Consider the following 17454-nt stretch of genomic DNA (forward strand, 5'->3'; position numbering starts at 1 on the left):
CCTACGAGGTGGGTAATGTGATAACGTTATTATCCTCATCCATTTTGCACAGAGTTAATAAGCAGCAGAAGAGTCTAGATTCAAACCCAGGTCTCACTCCAAAATGCAAGCTCGTGGCTTCCTAGTAGCCAAGGCAAAAATGAAACAGTTCTGTTGATGCCCAATAAGTTATCTCCCTGCCCATCCTCATGATAGCTCATCAGGAGAGGGAAACTTTTTCCTGACCTTGAGCTCCACAAAGAATTTGCCCTGTAGCTTCATACAAGGAACACTGATACAACATGATGGATAACGTCCCCAAGATAAATGTTACCCAAATTGAGGAAGCATTCCATATCATAAGGGAGGGCATAATGTTAGGTTTTAAATTATTAAGTGCAGTTCAGTTGGGATCTGCAGTATGGACTCAGCTATGTAACTTTTTCTCAAACTGGTTTGAAAAAGCCAGGAGGAACTCAGACAATAGATAGTGAACTAGGCTTCTAGAATATCGTTTTGTTTTTCTTGCCTGGAAATGGTCTATCGCTTAGACCTCTGCTGCCCTCTAGTGGCTGTGAGAAGAAAAGTACCCAGCAAAGAATTCTTTCCGCTCAAACCCCTCGCCCGTTGCTGCTCCCACATTGGCCTCCAAAGCAAGGCTGAGCTCAGGGTCCGAGAGGAGGACCATCTGAGCTCCTACCACTCCAAATAGGTCTTGGCCCCTCAATGAACACCCTCACCCCATCTTGCGTATCTGGCTCTGCCCCTAAACTCAGAAATTCCATTTCATTTCCCTGTACTGGGTGCACAGTGTCCTAGTCCAGACTGGAGCTGGGGCCTAGGACATTGTTGGAAGAAAGCAATGCAAGAGCTGGTATCTGATGGTCAGTATGTCAGAACAGGATAGCAGAGTTACCAGAGTATGAATGAGAAAGTATGAGAGGGAAAGTATGACTGAGTCAGAGATGTCCAGGGCCAACCTCCTCCCACCTGGGACCTGCTCTGCTGGGAAGAGAGAATCTCAGGGTTGAAAAGTCAGCAGCTCCCACGTGGACAGGGTGAGATCCCCAACATGAGAGGGAAAGATCTGGAAGGGACCTCTCTTCCAGTGTCTCAACCGGAGCTACGCCTGGGGCTCACACCTCCCTCTCCAGTCCTGCCCCCCATTTCGGCAGAAAATCATCCTACAGCATTTTAAGATTCCCAAACCATTGTGTTTCACTAAAACCTCTTCTGTACTGATTTTTTAAACTATATGCATGTATTATCTTGATTTTTTAAAATAAACAATAAAATGATAAGCAAAACAATGGAACGGGGATCTGCCAAAATGTTCAGCAACCCATCACACTGACACCAGTCCTTCTTAGTTCCCTATAACAAGAGCCTAGAGCCATGAGTGTCCCTAGAATGGCCACTGCGAGGCTGACACGAGCCGCTCTTTCAGATCAGGCAACACTGACATGTCTACTCTACTCAAAGAGATGAGTATTCTGAACCCAGTAGAAACCAGAATTTCATGTATCAGTGTGAAAAGAGAGGAGGAAAAGGGTGCACAAAAACACAGGAGTGATGGGAAATTTTTAAATTATACCTCACCTTTCCCCCTTAAAGTTGGAATTACAGAAGTACTTTTGCAAAATTGAAGGTGAGCACCAATACTCATTTTTTCTTATTATTATAAAAGCACTGCCTACTTAGTTATTTCTGTCCAAATTTTAAATGCATATGTCCTTTGACCCCGTATGACTCATACAGTTCACCTACCTACCCAAAAAGCATTCTCTCCTTGTTTCTTGCTAATAGAATCTTGATTGTTATATCCCAGTGGGCACCTCCCTCAACCTCAGGGATGAAGCGTGATTCATCTAAGACAGTCATGTTTTCCCATTCCCTTCTGCAGACATTTACTTTCCTGGCCTCCCTTGCAGCAACAGTTCTGGCCAAGGAGATGACAAGGAAGTCTGGGAGTAGGGGAGGGCCTCTGGGGAAGATGGCCTCCGTCATTAAAAGGAAATTTTGATGTAAAGGTCTTTTCACCATTGCCCTCTACACATACCTTCTTCCTACTGTGACATCTAGAGCTGCAGCAACCATCCTACACCAGTGAGGTGACCAGAACAAGGACAAAAGCCAAAACACTGAGGATGGTAGAGAAGGAAGAAATGAGCCTGGGTGTTAGTGTGTAGTTGAGCTGCTGCACCTGCCTCACTGCCTCTCTCCAGACTCCAACCGGAGAAAACTAAATGTCTTTATTGCCTAGCCCACTGTTAGTCGGGTTTCCTATTACTTGCAGCCCAACAATTTCCTAATCGATAGACTCGGGAATTACATTCATTCTTTCATTCATTTAACAAATATTTATTGAGGGTCTATTTTTTTGCCAGGCTCTATTTAAGAAACTAGAGTTCTATTATTAAGAATTTACCTAGATTTACCTGCAAAAGTAGGCCAAGATTTATATATACAAGGATACTAATGTCCAAGAAGAGATGACTGGTCAAATTAGTTATTTTCATGAAGTTCTATTAAAAGAATGTATGTGATGACATAAAAGATCTCCAAGATATAGAATATGATCCATTGTGTATACATAAGAAATGTAATTTTTTAAAATTGTCTTGTCCCAGGAACCTAAAGACATCGCCCCCCTACAGCAAAGTTACCTGTCTTAGAGCCAAGGCCTGGCCCCCAAGGAAGGAGGACCAAGGTGAGAACACCCAAGCAACTACAATAAACTAGCCACTCACCGCAGTTCCATCCCCAACTTGCATTCTCCGACAAAAGAAAGGTGAGCAGACCCAAAAGGAGGCCTGACTGTCCCGCTCCTGGAGCTTGAGACAGACATCTATGGCAAGTCACCCTAGGTTTAGCTTCCACCCATCTCTCCCCTAGCCACACCCAACCAGCCCCATTTTTCAGTGTTCTTAGAAAGAATGTATCACCCATCCCTTCCTAAATAAGCAAGTCCCATGATCCCACAGCCATGCTCAGACCTCTAGCTCTCTTTCCTCATCTTAGCCCCTCAAACAGCACAGACAAGAGGGTCAGCACCAGCCTTTCTTGGGGTAAAGAAGCACCACACACCCATTGCCCAAACCCAGGGCTGTTTCCTGTGCTCAGGACAACAGCAGGAGCAGAAGCAGTGCAGAGAGCAATGAGAGCCCCTGGGAGTGTCACAAGCTCCAGGACATCACTCTCTCCTGGCTGCCACAACAAGCCGCCTGGAGTCACCAGAGAAGCTCAGGACAAATCAGGACAGCTAGGGCACTGGGATCTCTGCAAGAAGAAGAAACATTAAGTCACAGCTGTGCCCTCCTGGCTGCAGCTCCCCAAGGTTTCCCTTCCACTCTAGAGAAGCTGGGCATATATTGCTCTCAAAAGCCTTAAATGGCTCCCTGCTTCCTAGACAATCCAGTCCAAACTGGCAATGAAGACTCTTGTCATTCAGATGTCAACCTTATAGCTCCTATTATAAAAAAAAGCCTGTCTGTTGTTTTACCACTCTCCCCCGACTCCCACCCTGGCTTCCCAAACATACATTCTACCCTCTGTTCCTTTGCTAACAATCACCAGACCACTTGTCCAGCATGTTCTCTGTGCTATCTTCCCTTTGTCACATCCTGCTTAGCCTTTAGGGCCTAGATTAAATCCTACTTCTAGAAAGACCTTCCCAAGGAGCCATATCTACTCTGAATGCCTATAAGCCCATATTGTCTATACAAGAGTTCTGATTTGTGACATATGATCTTTCTCTCTAACTAGACTCTCCAGGGCAAAAACTTTGTCTTGGCCTTCCAAATTTCCCTACCCAGCACCTGAGCCAGTGCTTTGGACACAGCAGTAAGTTCACGGTTATTGATAATAATAGACTGGACTCACCTCATTCAGAATCAGATGTGATGCCCACTTGGGTTTCATGGCCAGCTAGGGATAACAGAACTGCCGGGACACAGAAGCGGCCACAGCCTGACTTGCAGCACTTTTCCCCAGCTTCGCAGTTAGCATCAGACACGCAGTTGAAAATGCACAGGCCCAAGAAAACCTGTGGACACTCGCCGTCCCGCCCTGCAGGATAAACAGGCACAGGTAGAGAAACAGAATGGTTGGCTCCACTGACTCCAAGTTCCCATCTGGGACTTAGACAAGGGGGCTCCAGGTGAATCCATCCCTGACTCTAACTAGATCTTAACCAAGATCTGGCTGGGAAACCTTAAAGTTAGAGAATCTGAGAATCTGTAGGGCCTCAAGAGAACATTCGGACCAACAGTTTTCAAATGGCATCCACGGGGAGTTCCCTAGAGGTACCTCAGTGTTTTATACCTCTGTGGGTTTGGGGGTGGGGCTGGGTGGAATGCAGAAGGGGCAAGGTTCCCAGACCACCACTCTCTCCCCTGATGCTTGGGCTTCCTGCTACCCCACACTGGCTTCCCCTAGTTCCTTCAGTGCCAGCATGGGCCCCTTGACCCCAGGAGGGGGATTGCATTGGTTTGGAGTGCTAGGAGGACAGGAAGGATGAGAACTCTGACTCTTCCCAGGAAGAGAAAGAGAAGGCGGCCACAGATGGCTCCCTCCCAAATGGACTCAGACTCAAAGAGCACTCAAGGATTTCTTCCCCAAAGAGCCCACATACCTCCCTCAATGTCTCCACGGCAGATGCGTCCACAGCCAGTGCTGCAGCATTTATGCCCCTGGGGACAGGAAGAGTCCCCATCACACAGATTCTCACATGGGTTGGGGTCGGCAGGACATTCAGCAAACTCTGCCATAGAAACAGAGCATTGAGACCAAGAGGTGCTCAAGCCCAATGTTTCTAGTTATTTTTTTTGGACTCTGAGTACAAAATACATTTTTTCATAGTGTCCCATGTGTATGTTAATACATAGGTAGGCTAAAAATGTACATACTTATGTGCATACATGTATATGCAATGCTGACACTTTATATTCTGCTTCTATTTTTAATACTAGCCATAACTACTAAATTGATTTCTAGACTCACAGTTTGAAAAACACTGATGAACTCTAACCCGTTATAGCAGGCATTCTAGTTGCCATCTTCGTATTCATTCTCCCTCCTTTCTTACTGTGGTATACATCTACGCCAGTGGCCCCCAATAAACCACACCTCCTGGAATTCATGCCCTTGTGTAACCCCCTCCCACACTGTATCTGGGCTTGACCCTGTAACTTCCTTTGATCAACAGGACATCAGCAAGTGTGAAAGTGTGATGCAAGTAGAGGCTTGAAAAGCACTTGTATATCGGGGCTTGTCCTCTTAGAACATTCTCCTGGAAACCAGCCGCCATGCTGTAGAGCAGCTCTGGCTAGGCTACAGAATGATGAGAGAGGACCTGGAGGAGGAGAGACATCCTGGACATTCCAGCCAGTTGAGCTCCCAGCTGAGCTCCCAGTTGTATGCAGCTGCATGAGTGGCCTCACCTCTGCCGTGTGGGTATAAGAACTGCCCAGCTAAGCCCAGCCAACCCACACAACTGTAACAAAGAATAAACTGTTGTTATTTTGACCCATTAAGCTTAGGGATGGTTTGTTAGGCAGCAATAGATAACTGAAACTTGTTAAGAGAACCCCAGGTTTATTCTGAGAGGCAATGAGCCTTGCCAGCTAAAATGATTTTCTTTCCCATAGTCCCTTGTAACTAGGGGTGACCACAAACTAAGACATAAGCTGAAAAACTTCTGCATTCCTGATACAGAGAATACATTTTCAAACTGCCGCCTTGCTTCTTTCTTCTTCCAGTGCAAAGACAGACATAATATAGGGATGACGAGCAGCTTTCTTTCAACCATGAAGCAACTAGGGGGACAAAGTCAAGGACTGCAAAGGAGAAGAAGAGAAATAACCTCATCCTTGTTAGTATCAGGAAGCCACCACGCCAGCCCTGGTGCCTACTTCAGGACTTCTTGTTCTAAGAAAAAAACAAACCCCTATTTAGTTAATTTTCTGTTGTGTCCAACCAAATACATCCTTCATGTGGCCATCACTGCCCCTATGAAGATAATGAAACTCAGAGAAGAGAAGGGGTTTTCCCAGAACTAGAGTGAGTCAGTGGTAAAACGGGACGAAACTCAGCCTCTTGGTTTGCAATGAAGCACTCTTTCTACTACACCATCCTTAAAACATGCAGGCAGTGGGCCAGGTCCTGGGGGACAGGCACACCCAAAGAAGCCACATCCAAATCAAACCAACTCACCATGACTCACTCATCTCAGTGTTTATTTCAAATTTTTTAAATGGAGAAAAAAAAGTGACAGGCAATTAAAGGCTTTGTAGAAAACCAAATCAGGACTGGCCCAGTGCCTCTGAGTAGGAACATGTGAGTACGACTGCATATGGCTGGCTCCAGGAAGTCTGCCACGATGGAAAAAGTAAGTGTTGGACCCCAAGGAGAACAAGCACAGCTAAACAATCAATAATCCTGTGTCCTAGGATTTTCCAAAACAGCCCCTAGTTTAAATATTCTATGCCACTGCCAGGTCACATCAAAACTATGTGTCCTCATTTTTTAAATCCCAACAAACAATCCCTGACTCTCAGCTCAAACATCTGGAATTCATGGGGCCCCACTACCTCCAAGCCAGACTATGCCATCCTCATACTTACACTAGACACGCTTAAGTTTAAGAAAGTTATTTATGCTCAGCTGAAATCTATTTCCATCCATTGGTCCTTTTCCTATCCCCAGAGACTTTGCAGCAACATGACTCATGCCATCCCCTTAGACAGAATCCTCTGCCTTTCACTGTCTTGGCTTTGCCGCGCTGGGTGAGCTCAGTTCCTTATATTGCATGGTTTCCAGTCACCTCACGGTTATCTTACCAAAAATCAGGATGAGAAATAAGGTAAAGAAAGCCAGGAAGATCTACTGTGACAGTCCCAAGAATCTCTGCATCCAGTCCTGCTCTACCGAGATGACCATCTCCACAAATGAGGACCCTCACACTGGGAAGAGGCAGGAGATGACTTCTCCTCTAGTCACTTTCTCTTACTGTTAGCCAGGGATCCCACATGATAGCTCACCATGCTTTCCTGCAGTCACCCAGGATGCCAGGGACCCAAGAACGAGAAGTGCTTTCATGAGGAAGAAGCAGCTCGACATGATGAGGAGGCTGACAGCTCAATTCAGGCCAGACGTGTACACCTTGCGTAGATTATCAACCGAGGGAAGAGTAGGATTAGGGGATTGGCTTAAACCCAGCCCCAAAGTCTTCCCTTTCACAACAAAAAACACATCGTCTCCTGACAAGAAGAAAAGTGATTGGTTGCTGGTGTGTGGGAGGATTCCTGGCACTACCAAAAGACACATGTGATGGGGTGAAGGGGTTCAAAACAGGCCTCCCGAGATGTGCCACTTTGGCATGTGAAATATTTTGAGGTAAAGGCAATCAGGACCCTGAGGGCTTGAGAACCTTTTACCTCTCCCTCAAAGAATTTAAATTGGGGCCCTGCTCGTCATTACCAGAAATAACTTTTTATGACCTATCTGTATGGCAGGGCAAACCTCTAATTACTGAACCTCTGCTCTTTTTATCATCCTGTGAATTACCCTCCTCCCTTCTGAAGCCTCAGGCCCCTATCCCATTCCTTAGCTCAAGATAGCATATGTACCTCATTTTACCTTTTTGTCTCTGAACCTCTCAAGTATGTGGGGTCTCTGACACTCTCATGTATGTGGGGTTCCCAAACATACAAAATTAGTTAAATTTGATTTTCTCCTATTAATCTGTCTTATGTCAATTTAATTCTTAGGCCAGTCATGAGAACCTAGAGAGCAGACAACATTTTCTTCCTCCCCTACAGTTGGCTATTAGGACAGGAGAAACTTAACTGACTGCAGGCTGCTTGCTCTGGGATAACTGCAGCTCAGGGATCCTGGACCTCTGTCTAATTTTGTCTTTTGTCATAAGAAGGAAATTCCATAGGCAAAGTCGGCTCATGGCTATTACCAATTGGAAGAGTTTCCCTGCTTGAGCCACTCACAGTATGAGGTTTTTCCTGCCATCTTGTTATATGCCCTGAGAGCTTTGGTTTTTTGATCAGTGAGAAAATTCTCTCTGATCTCCACCCATCTGGAAGGTGCATTTACCAAGGTGCATCTGGTGGCCAGTCAAATAGACTAGGGTTCTAAGACACTGTTTGTCTCCCTGTGTCTCCTCTCAGTGAAGTCATAAAGGGATCTCAGTCCATAAGAGGCCTTTGTTGTCTCAACCTTCATTGCTTGTTAGTGCTGGAAAAATCCCATTCCAGTAGCTCCCGCCTGGTGTCACAGATTAGCAGGTTTGTGACTGGAGGCATTCCATGTTTTCGTGGGAAACTGGAGACATTTTATCCTTAGTGCCTGTGCAACAAAGACCTTTGCTTTCCTAGTCTGTCTTTGGAAGTGAACTTTTTGGATCTTGGGAGGCCTGCATCCTTTGCACTCTCCTTGGGGGACACCTCTTGCGTCCATGATTAAGTCATAAAAAGGCTTACTGGTTTCAGTCACTATTAAGATCCTACTCATCAATGGCCAGACAATGGATCCTTTGAATTGGAAAAACTTCTAAATTGAAAAAAAAATTTGTTAGAGAGAGTTCTCATATTGGTATAATGGCTAGCCATTAAGATTCCCTTAATAAGGTGGAAGGACAGAAATTAGAACAAAAATCAAAGTCCACTCAGACCCTTTCCTATTTGCCTTCAAACATTTGCAGATATCGTAAAAAATCAGGACAATGGAAGTACAATTGTCCAGCACCTAAGACAAAAAAAATAATACAACAGCTAGACTTAGGGACTCCCTAACAAGATCAAGGGAAAAACAATTAGGCTTAAAACAAAAACCGACATAAAATCCTCTTCTTAAAGTCAGGCTCCATCTGCCCATTTTAGCTTCCCTTTTCCTCCAAGATTTACCGAGTGCTCCAGCCTAATCCCTAAGAGTACACAGGTGACTCATGTAAATGGCTGAAGGCCAGAAAATGAACTTAGCAGAAGCACATCGAACAGGCAGTAGGGCCCCCTTTGTTGGACTCTATAATCAGGCTCTGCCAGCTTCAGGCCTTCCCATGCAATGTCCTAGATGTCCACCCAAGGAATTCATGTCCATGGAACAAGAACAGATCTTTTGAATTATAAAGCCTTTTTATTTCCATTTTCAGAAGATCCTACCAAAGGTAGGAAAGGATTAGAAAGGTAAATGGCCATTCTATAGTGCCCAGTCAAGAAAGGAAAACAAAATTTCATGTTATCCCTTCCTTCCCAAATCCAGATCCATTGGTTATTGACCCTTTCTCTCCCAGGGGTAGCTATTGCCTTCTTGCTTGTCTCATTTTGTGTCCTAAGGGTTTAGCATGGCTTTCTGTCTGCCTGGGACACGTAGGCTGTCAGTTCTTTCTTTTGGCTGTCTTTGGGAGTGACTCTGGATCTGGGGAAGGTAGTAACCTTTGAGGATGCCTCTTGGGTCCATGCAGTTGTGTAACACTGCTAGAAATATTTACTGTTTGTTCCAGCTGAAAACTGGCAAGATATTTAGAAGGATTTTTTTTTAGTAGCTCTATGGTCAAAAATTGGAAACTGATATTCAGAGCCTGATAGGAATATTGTTATAGGCCATTTTCCTCAAGTTAAAATAAAACTATGTACCTAGAGGGAAAGAAGCAAATTAGGAATGATGTAGTTGGACAGGTAGATCAACCTATGATGTCCTTTAAGTTACAACCCAATTTCTGAGAAATTGAGAGCAACTGCCCTTATCTTACAAGTCTGTGCAAAACTGGAAATGCAGCTCTAGAGGCAGTATAGATTTTACCCATTCCCTTTCACCAATTCCAAAAACATCACTTATTTATCTCAGCAGGCTTGTAACCTCTCTGGGAACTATTATCTAGACCATCACCAATTTCTAAGACCGAAGATTAAAAAAGGAAAAAGAGGCAAACAGCTATAGAAGCACCCTTGTCCAAAATCTAGCATCTTAAGTGTCTTTTCCACAAATATTAAATAGAAAAAAGCTTTAGCTATCTAAGCAGATAAACCTAATTTATTCCATCTGCCAGAAACAAAATTCAAATCCAACTATTCTTTCATAACCAGTGAGCTTTAAATTACAGTACCTGATTTATGGCAGTAATTTTAAAACAACAGCTATGAGGTCTCTATGTATGTGTGTCTATATATATATATGTATGTGTATGTTATAAACGTGTGATTTTTTTTACCTCCAGATGGTATAATTTCTAAAAGAGCTCTATTTAACTGACTTAAAGTAAGCACTTATATAATTTCTAAATATAATAGAAACTAACCCAAATGTTTTTCAAGTTAACATGATAAAACTTTTGTTCCACCTTGGTTTACTAAAAGTCAAACAAATTCATGTTGTCTTTGTTGCAAAGTTTGACAGCAAAAAATTGATGGCTGACTTTGTCTAATGTCTCCTGAAGTTTTTGTAGGTAATCTATACTTAATTATTGGGTACAAGTAAGCTAAATAGATGTAAGTAAAATAAAAAGGGTTTTAGGTGAACTTTTAACAATAGTTATGTTATGGCATATGTAATTAAAAATAGCTTCCAAAATCTTTTTGGTAACTTGAAACCCTAGAGTTTTGATAAGTTAAATGATAGGAATTTGTCGAATGTTTAGGTCATTTCCAAATAAGATAAAATACTGAAACATTAATTGCTAAACAAATCTCAGTTTACCTACTTTTGTCTTCTTATTACAGACAAACTAAAGATGTTGTGTTTATTAGGAAACATGTCTTGTGCTTTATTGAAAGATTGTACTATGAAATAGCATATGTTTTCAGAAATTATGACAAGTATTTATAAATTTGTCAAGCCACAGCATGCTAATGTAAAAGACAGTTCATAATTGTTTACTTCTTTATTTTTCACTAGAAATTAAGGTTTTTAAAGGCTAAAAATTCTAACATGAAGATACATTTTGTTAAGGGAAATGAGAGTAATTTATCTAAACTAGAACTTCTGAAGGACAAAACTAAATGTATACAAAAGATTGCAAAGAGAGAGAAATTTACTTTGTGTGGTCAAGTTGGCTGAAGATTGAATTGTTATTATAAGGGTTTTTAAATTAAGCTTTAAGAGCAATGGTGTACTTGTGCAGGACTGGAACTTGGTCCTCTTTCATTTTCTAGAAGGAAAGTTTCTTTACCTTTTTAAGTGATCTGCCTAGAAGATGAAGATTCTATGTTTCATCAAAACAATTTCCTGTGTTTGCTGTCTTTATCAGATCCTCGATTACTCAGAAAAACTGAGCCCTCTTAACGTTAAAAGAGCTACGTTTTTCCTCCTACAGAAGGAAGAAGGAAGGTCAGGTGGATGGGTGGATGGAAGAAGGGAAGGAAGGAAGGATGAATGTGTTAGGTGGTTAAATGGAAAAGGTTAGGTGGATGAGTGGATGGGTGGATGGATGGCTGAAAGGAGGGATGGTAGGATGGGTGGATGGATGGGTGGATGAGTCAGTGGGTGAGGGAGTAGATGGCATTCCCCCTTAGGGGACCATTGCCTCCCACCAAATCCTGGTCTATCTTCTGATGGAGTCCAGGTCAAACTACCCCAAAATATGGTGTCTTGGCATGTTGAATATTTTAAGTTAGAGGAATCTGAGAAAAGGGTAGAGGCAGGAAGGTCACTCTAACTGCCTCCTTCTTCCCTGAAGTAGGTCACAAGACCCTCACGTGAGAGTTACCTTCCCTATACCTGGAGGGAAGTTTTATTTCCATAGACAAAGTGATGCTAAGAAGAATCTGAAAAAACAGACCTTGCTAAAATTTCCTCCAGTTTACTAAACTGACCTCATACCCCTAACCTATCATATTCCTCCATGACTGTCCACTCATTATGAAACTTAGCACGAAAGTACACAGGTCTAGCTGTTCCTTTGGGTCTTCATTTCCCATGCCTTGTAAAACTTATGTGAAATAAATGTGTATGCTTTTCTCCTATTTAAAAAAAAAAAAAAGCTAAGTTTTGCTAACACCTATATAACCCTCTATATTTGTCTTTAAAATCTTTTATTGTTACTTTGGTTAAACAGATAATTAAGTATTATTTCATATTGATCTGTGATCCTATTGAGTCAAGTGTCCAAACCATTTGATATTTTTGACAAATTTCCCAAAATTCAAATTCAAAATAAAGTCTTTTTTTTTTCTTGAGGAAGATTAGTCCTGAGCTAACATCTGCTGCCAATCCTCCTCTTTTTGCTGAGGAAGATTGGCCCTTAGCTAACATCTGTGCCCATCTTTCTCTATTTTATATGTGCGACGCCTGCCAAAGCATGGTTTGATAAGGAGTGTGCAGGTCTGCAGCCAGGATCCAAACCAGCAAACCCTGGGCCACTGAAGCAGAGTGCACAAACTTAATGGCTATGCCATTAGGCCAGCCCTGAAGTCTCTTTTTTTTTAACCTGAAAGTAACTGAGAATTTCTAGAGGATCCCTGAGACTTCTCAAAGAATTTTTTCTCTCTTCCTATAAAAAGGGAGCTATTAAACTGATTAGGCATATTTGGTATGTTTAATCACATGGAAAGCACTGTCAAAAAATTATGATCAATCTTCTTAGGTTATATTGTGTGGGTGAATGATATTAATAGAAGTGTTCTAAAAGTTATATAAAATTCCTAAAAATCTGATGTGCCCTGCTATAATTCTAGTCATTATTTTAAAATCTGTGTTACAAAAAATAACCAAATTCCCTTGTCAATTGCATTGTAATCAGATCTTTAACCATGCCATTTTAAGTCTTTTGTCATTTACAGTTATTGTTTTATTCTGATACTTTTGCAAATATGTTTCAGCCTCAGAGAAATTCATAGAAATGATTCTGACACAGACTCTAGAGTACAGGTTTCTGATAAGCTTTCAGATCCTAAAACTGAACTGGGTAAGGAATTACAGAATGCTAATTGAGAAAATGATGACTTCATAAAACTGCTAACAAAAGATCAAGAATTGATTACATGGGATTGAACGAACTGATGAGAATGATTATATTTTTTATGCCTTTTTATTTGAAACATTGCTTTTTTTAATGTTTTGTTTTTCCAGATTTAAGGAAATCTTTTTTCTTTTAAGCTATGACTATAACTATGACAGCAGTTTGGTAAATTACACTTGTAAGCAAAATTCAAACAGGTATCTTTTCCTCCCTATCTGACCCCTACATTATTTGGAAACTCTTAGTAAGTATTCTTATTTTCATGGCAGATAGTTATTTACGTAAGTCCAATAAGAATCCATTCTCCCTATAACAGGACACAATTGGAAACATTGGTTATACTACCAAGGCTTTGACTAGAGTGTTATATTTGAGACACAATGTGCACAGCCTCAGATATGATCAGACAGCTTTAAGGAACCAAGATTGACTTTATGGAACCAATAAAAGCCCCTTGGACATATTGGCCTGGTACCTTGCTTACAGGATTCCCAACAGCCTTACCAGGTGAGTAATGAAGGTCACTTCCTGGCAGGTGCAGGAAACTCTGGGCATCTTGGGAACCTCGAGGAGAGGAATTCACCCAAATCTATAGCTGTTGCAGGTGACTCTGATGGTAAGTCCTTGCCTCAGTTTCCTGGCCTCAAGAGGCCTTTAAAAGTTCAATATGGAGATTCCTTATGAAAGGTTCCAGCAAAGCAGACTTAAAAGAGCCTATATGATCAATTGCTATTCTTTTTACACTTATATAAATAATTGGGCCAAGTTTATTGAAATGACTTATTTTGCAAACAAATTTGTTTTAATCTGGCTATCTTTGGTAGAAATGGGGGTGATTTTACAGAGAAAAATTATGTTTCAATAGAAACTATATTACACACTTGTGGATATTAGATTCTAGAGCTATTTATTGGCTTTGAGGTTGTTTTCCACCTGTAAAGTGGACTGGATTCCGAATTCTTCTAGTGTCCTCCAATACCTGGCAACAATCCTCCCAACTAACATATCCAATTTTCTTCCGTCTTTGGACTTGGAATCATTGAAAACTAAAACTGCCCTTTTCCTGACGCCCTGCAAACTGAAGCTGAACAATTTGATATAAATTTTAGAGAAATGACCACAAAGCCTTATGTATACACAATCTTTATACATGTTGCTGTATGGGCCACTCAGAAAGATCATCAGAGACATTCAAACTGCAAACTAGGAAAATCTGTCAGACTGTCGCTGCCCACTCTTACTCTATCCGAAAATGCTTTGAGCTGTACATCTAGAAATCTCAATTGGCTGCCTTTAGAACTCAGAAACTGAGATTATAATCTGCTCCAATCATTAAGTATGGTTTTCCTTTTGTTTCCATAGAAATGCCTCTTATTAAATACCTGATTGCTTGCACCATAGACCTGACCTTGGGAGCCCACCTGCGTCACCTCCTGAAATTGAACACTACTGTTTAATTGGACTGACCTATGCTCTAAACCAAGAGATTGGTTCCATGAGATGGAGCAATCTACCAACTCAACTTCTAGAATGTGAAACTTCTCATGAAGTTTCAAAGGCAGGACCAAAGGGGTTCAGAACAGGCCTCCCAAGATGTGCCACTTTGGAATGTGAAATATTTTGAGGTAAAGGCAATCAGGACCCTGCAGGCTCAACAAATTTTTACCTCTCCTTTAAAGAATTTAAATTGGGATCTTGCCCATAAGAGTTACTACCAGAAAATAACTTTTTATGACCTATCTGTACAGCAAGGCAAACCTCTAATTACTGAACACCTACTCTTCTTAGCATCCTGTGAATTACCCTCCTCCCCTCTGAAGCTCCAGGCCCCTATCCCACTCCTTAGTTCAAGATGGCATATATACCTCACTTTAACTTTCTGTCTCTGAATCTCTCATGTATGTGGGGTCTCTGACCCTCTCATGTATGTGGGGTTCCTGTACATATGAAATTCATTAAATTTGATTTTCTCCTATTAGTTTGTCTCATGTCAATTTAATTGTTACAGAACCAGAAGAACCTGGAGGGTAGAGCAAAATTTGCTCTTCCTCTACATGGGACAATCAAACTCTATAATGCAATATATACAACACATAGGGACAATGATGAGGAACCCAGTGGGTAACTGGGAAAATGGAGGGATGACTCTTGGATAAAGGATTAAAGAGACCCCTAAAGGGCTTTGGAAGGGCATAGCTACAGCTGAGATGACAGGAGTAGAGGTATGACTCAATACAAAAATAACCAAAGCTAATAAAATGTGCTGTGGCTCCTGTCCATCCTAGCAACATAGAAAACAAAGAATGGAACAGACTACCTAGAAACTATCCAAAAAACCCTACAGAAAAGTAGTATTTAAGTTTGTTCAGAACTAACACAAGTCTAACAAAAACCTACATCTTGGTCCCTCCAGCCCACACAGGCCATTCTTAGACCATAGGAAGGCTAGCTGACAGAGCTTAAAAGAACAGTTGCTATGACTCAAATAGTCTACACCATCTATGCCCCCTTTATTTATCTCCTCTTCCCGTATTTTTTTTTAATTTTTATGTGCCTGCTTATGACTTCCATCAGCCATGATACCTAATAGAGTCCACTGGCGCTGCTTAGCCCAGGGAATTTAAACAGTAGAGGACATTCAAGGCCAAAGGTAAAAACTCCCTTAATAGGGCCAAAGTGTTTGGTGCCAGGAAGTTACCTTACTGTTTTAAGGCTGATAATGGAGAATGGAGATAACTAACCTTTGTTGATACACTTTATATACATTGTTTATTTTGATCCTCACAATACTCTTGCAGGTGAGAAAATGGTTCAGAGGGGCTGAGAAAAAATGTCCAAGGTCATAAAGCTAGTAAGTGGTGGCTGCTGGAATTTAATAATAGTAACGACAGATAGCATTGTTTGAGAGTTTACTTGTGTCACAGTTCTAAGTACCTTACATAAATTAATTCACTTAATCCTCACTGCAACTCTATGAGTTAGGTACTATTATCCCCACTCTACAGATGGAGAAACTGAGGCACAGAAAGAAACGTGGGTCACACAGCTAGTAAGTAGTAGAACAAAGGCAGGCAGTCCAATTTCATAGTCAATGTTCTTAATCACCACATCATACAGGATCTGAACTCAGATCTTTCTAACTGCAGAACTCATGCATTCTACTACCCCATACCATGACCTGCTAAAAATAATGTGGACAGCATAACAAAAAAAGGACTAACATAGGGGCTTCTAAAATAGAACTGGGACGCCATTAAACAAGGGGGACTTATGCAGGTACACCACATCTCTACCCACTTGGAATGTAACTTTTGAACTATGCCTCTTGTTATCTTGACCTTCCTTTAAGAAAAATGTTTACTCCCATGAATAAGAACTTTTTGCCTTAGAGATGGCCTCAGCAACCAATCATGTGCAGCAAAGAAGTAACAGTTGTTGCCAGCACCAATGGCAAAGTCTTGCAAACAACCTGTGTGGCTTATCTTTTCATCTTTATAACTCCTTGCCTTCTTTGTCTTCTCCAGAGCACATTTTGGGTTTCTGCCTGAATCTGTGTCTCCCCAACTGCAATTCTAATTGCCCAAATAAATATCTGCTATTTAAATTGCAGTGAGGGTCCAGCCTGTGACCTAGGGGTCAAGTTTGGGGTGTTCCACTTCCAGGGCCCAGGTTCAGTTACCAGGCATAGACCTACACTACTCCTCCACAGCCACGCTGTGGCAGCGACCCACATACAAAATAGAGGAAGATTGGCACAGATGTTAGCTCAGGGTGAATATTCCTCAGCAAAAATGAAAGAATGAATGAATTAATTAATTAAATTGCAGTGATTCTTTCCTCTGTCCACAGTAACTCTCTCCAGCACCCATAAATCGATCTAATTCTACTCAGGGACGTCTTACCTCTAAGGCAGAGCTAAGGGGAGCCCTGGGAACTCCTCAGTTGTTAAAATCCTGCATCCCCAGCCCAGATCAGAATCACCCGTCTGGAGAGAGAAGCCCAGCTCCCTGGGGCTGAGGGAATCCACGGTCCAAGGCCCAACCTTTATTCTGATGCCTTCAGACGCAAGAGGTGGCCCCTGGAGTCAAGGCCTGGAGACACCCGGTGGATGCGTGTTTGGGATGGTATGCGTCAGACCGCCTCTCGTTGGATGTCCGGGTCCCCGCATTAGGCCCATTCCAATTCTGGCGCTGAGGGTCCGGCACATTAAAATCTACAGTTTTCAAAGACTCAACTGCAGACCCTACTGTACGAAACCCTCCCCCTACGCCCCAACCCCAGCCCATGGAAAGCCGCTCTCCTCCAGCCCCGCACTTCTCCACCGGCCTTGGCCCAACAGAAGAACGATCCGTGACTGAACACTCACAGTCCACACCCGAGACGCGGCCCCTCCCCGGAGGAAACCCTGGCCATCCCGACACGCGAGGCCTCTAAGCGTCCCGGCCCCAGGGAGACCCAGCGGTTCCATCACCACAGTAACTCCGCAGCGCCCCGCGTCGCGCTTCCGGGCG

General features: G+C 42.4%; 1 protein-coding gene across 2 annotated transcripts; it reads right to left on the reverse strand.

Annotated features, from left to right (window-relative positions):
* Positions 1–3026: 3026 nt before the first annotated feature.
* On the reverse strand, positions 3027–17441 carry WFDC3 (WAP four-disulfide core domain 3). 2 transcript variants are annotated; one of them, XM_046678067.1, is made up of 5 exons: positions 17310–17441; positions 7020–7154; positions 4613–4741; positions 3862–4047; positions 3027–3258 (listed from the first exon to the last, which is right to left on the reverse strand). In XM_046678067.1, exons 2-4 carry the CDS (start codon positions 7096–7098, stop codon positions 3863–3865), a joined length of 393 nt encoding a protein of 130 aa, XP_046534023.1. In that variant the 5' UTR covers positions 7099–7154; positions 17310–17441; the 3' UTR covers positions 3027–3258; position 3862. The 2 variants fall into 2 exon arrangements, with proteins under 2 accessions (XP_046534023.1, XP_046534025.1); XM_046678069.1 differs by having other exon boundaries at positions 7020–7140; positions 17310–17435.
* Between the last annotated feature and the right edge of the window lie 13 nt (positions 17442–17454).

Source organism: Equus quagga, chromosome 12 (genome assembly GCF_021613505.1).
Source record: "Equus quagga isolate Etosha38 chromosome 12, UCLA_HA_Equagga_1.0, whole genome shotgun sequence".
In the NCBI taxonomy this organism is placed as follows: domain Eukaryota; kingdom Metazoa; phylum Chordata; class Mammalia; order Perissodactyla; family Equidae; genus Equus; species Equus quagga.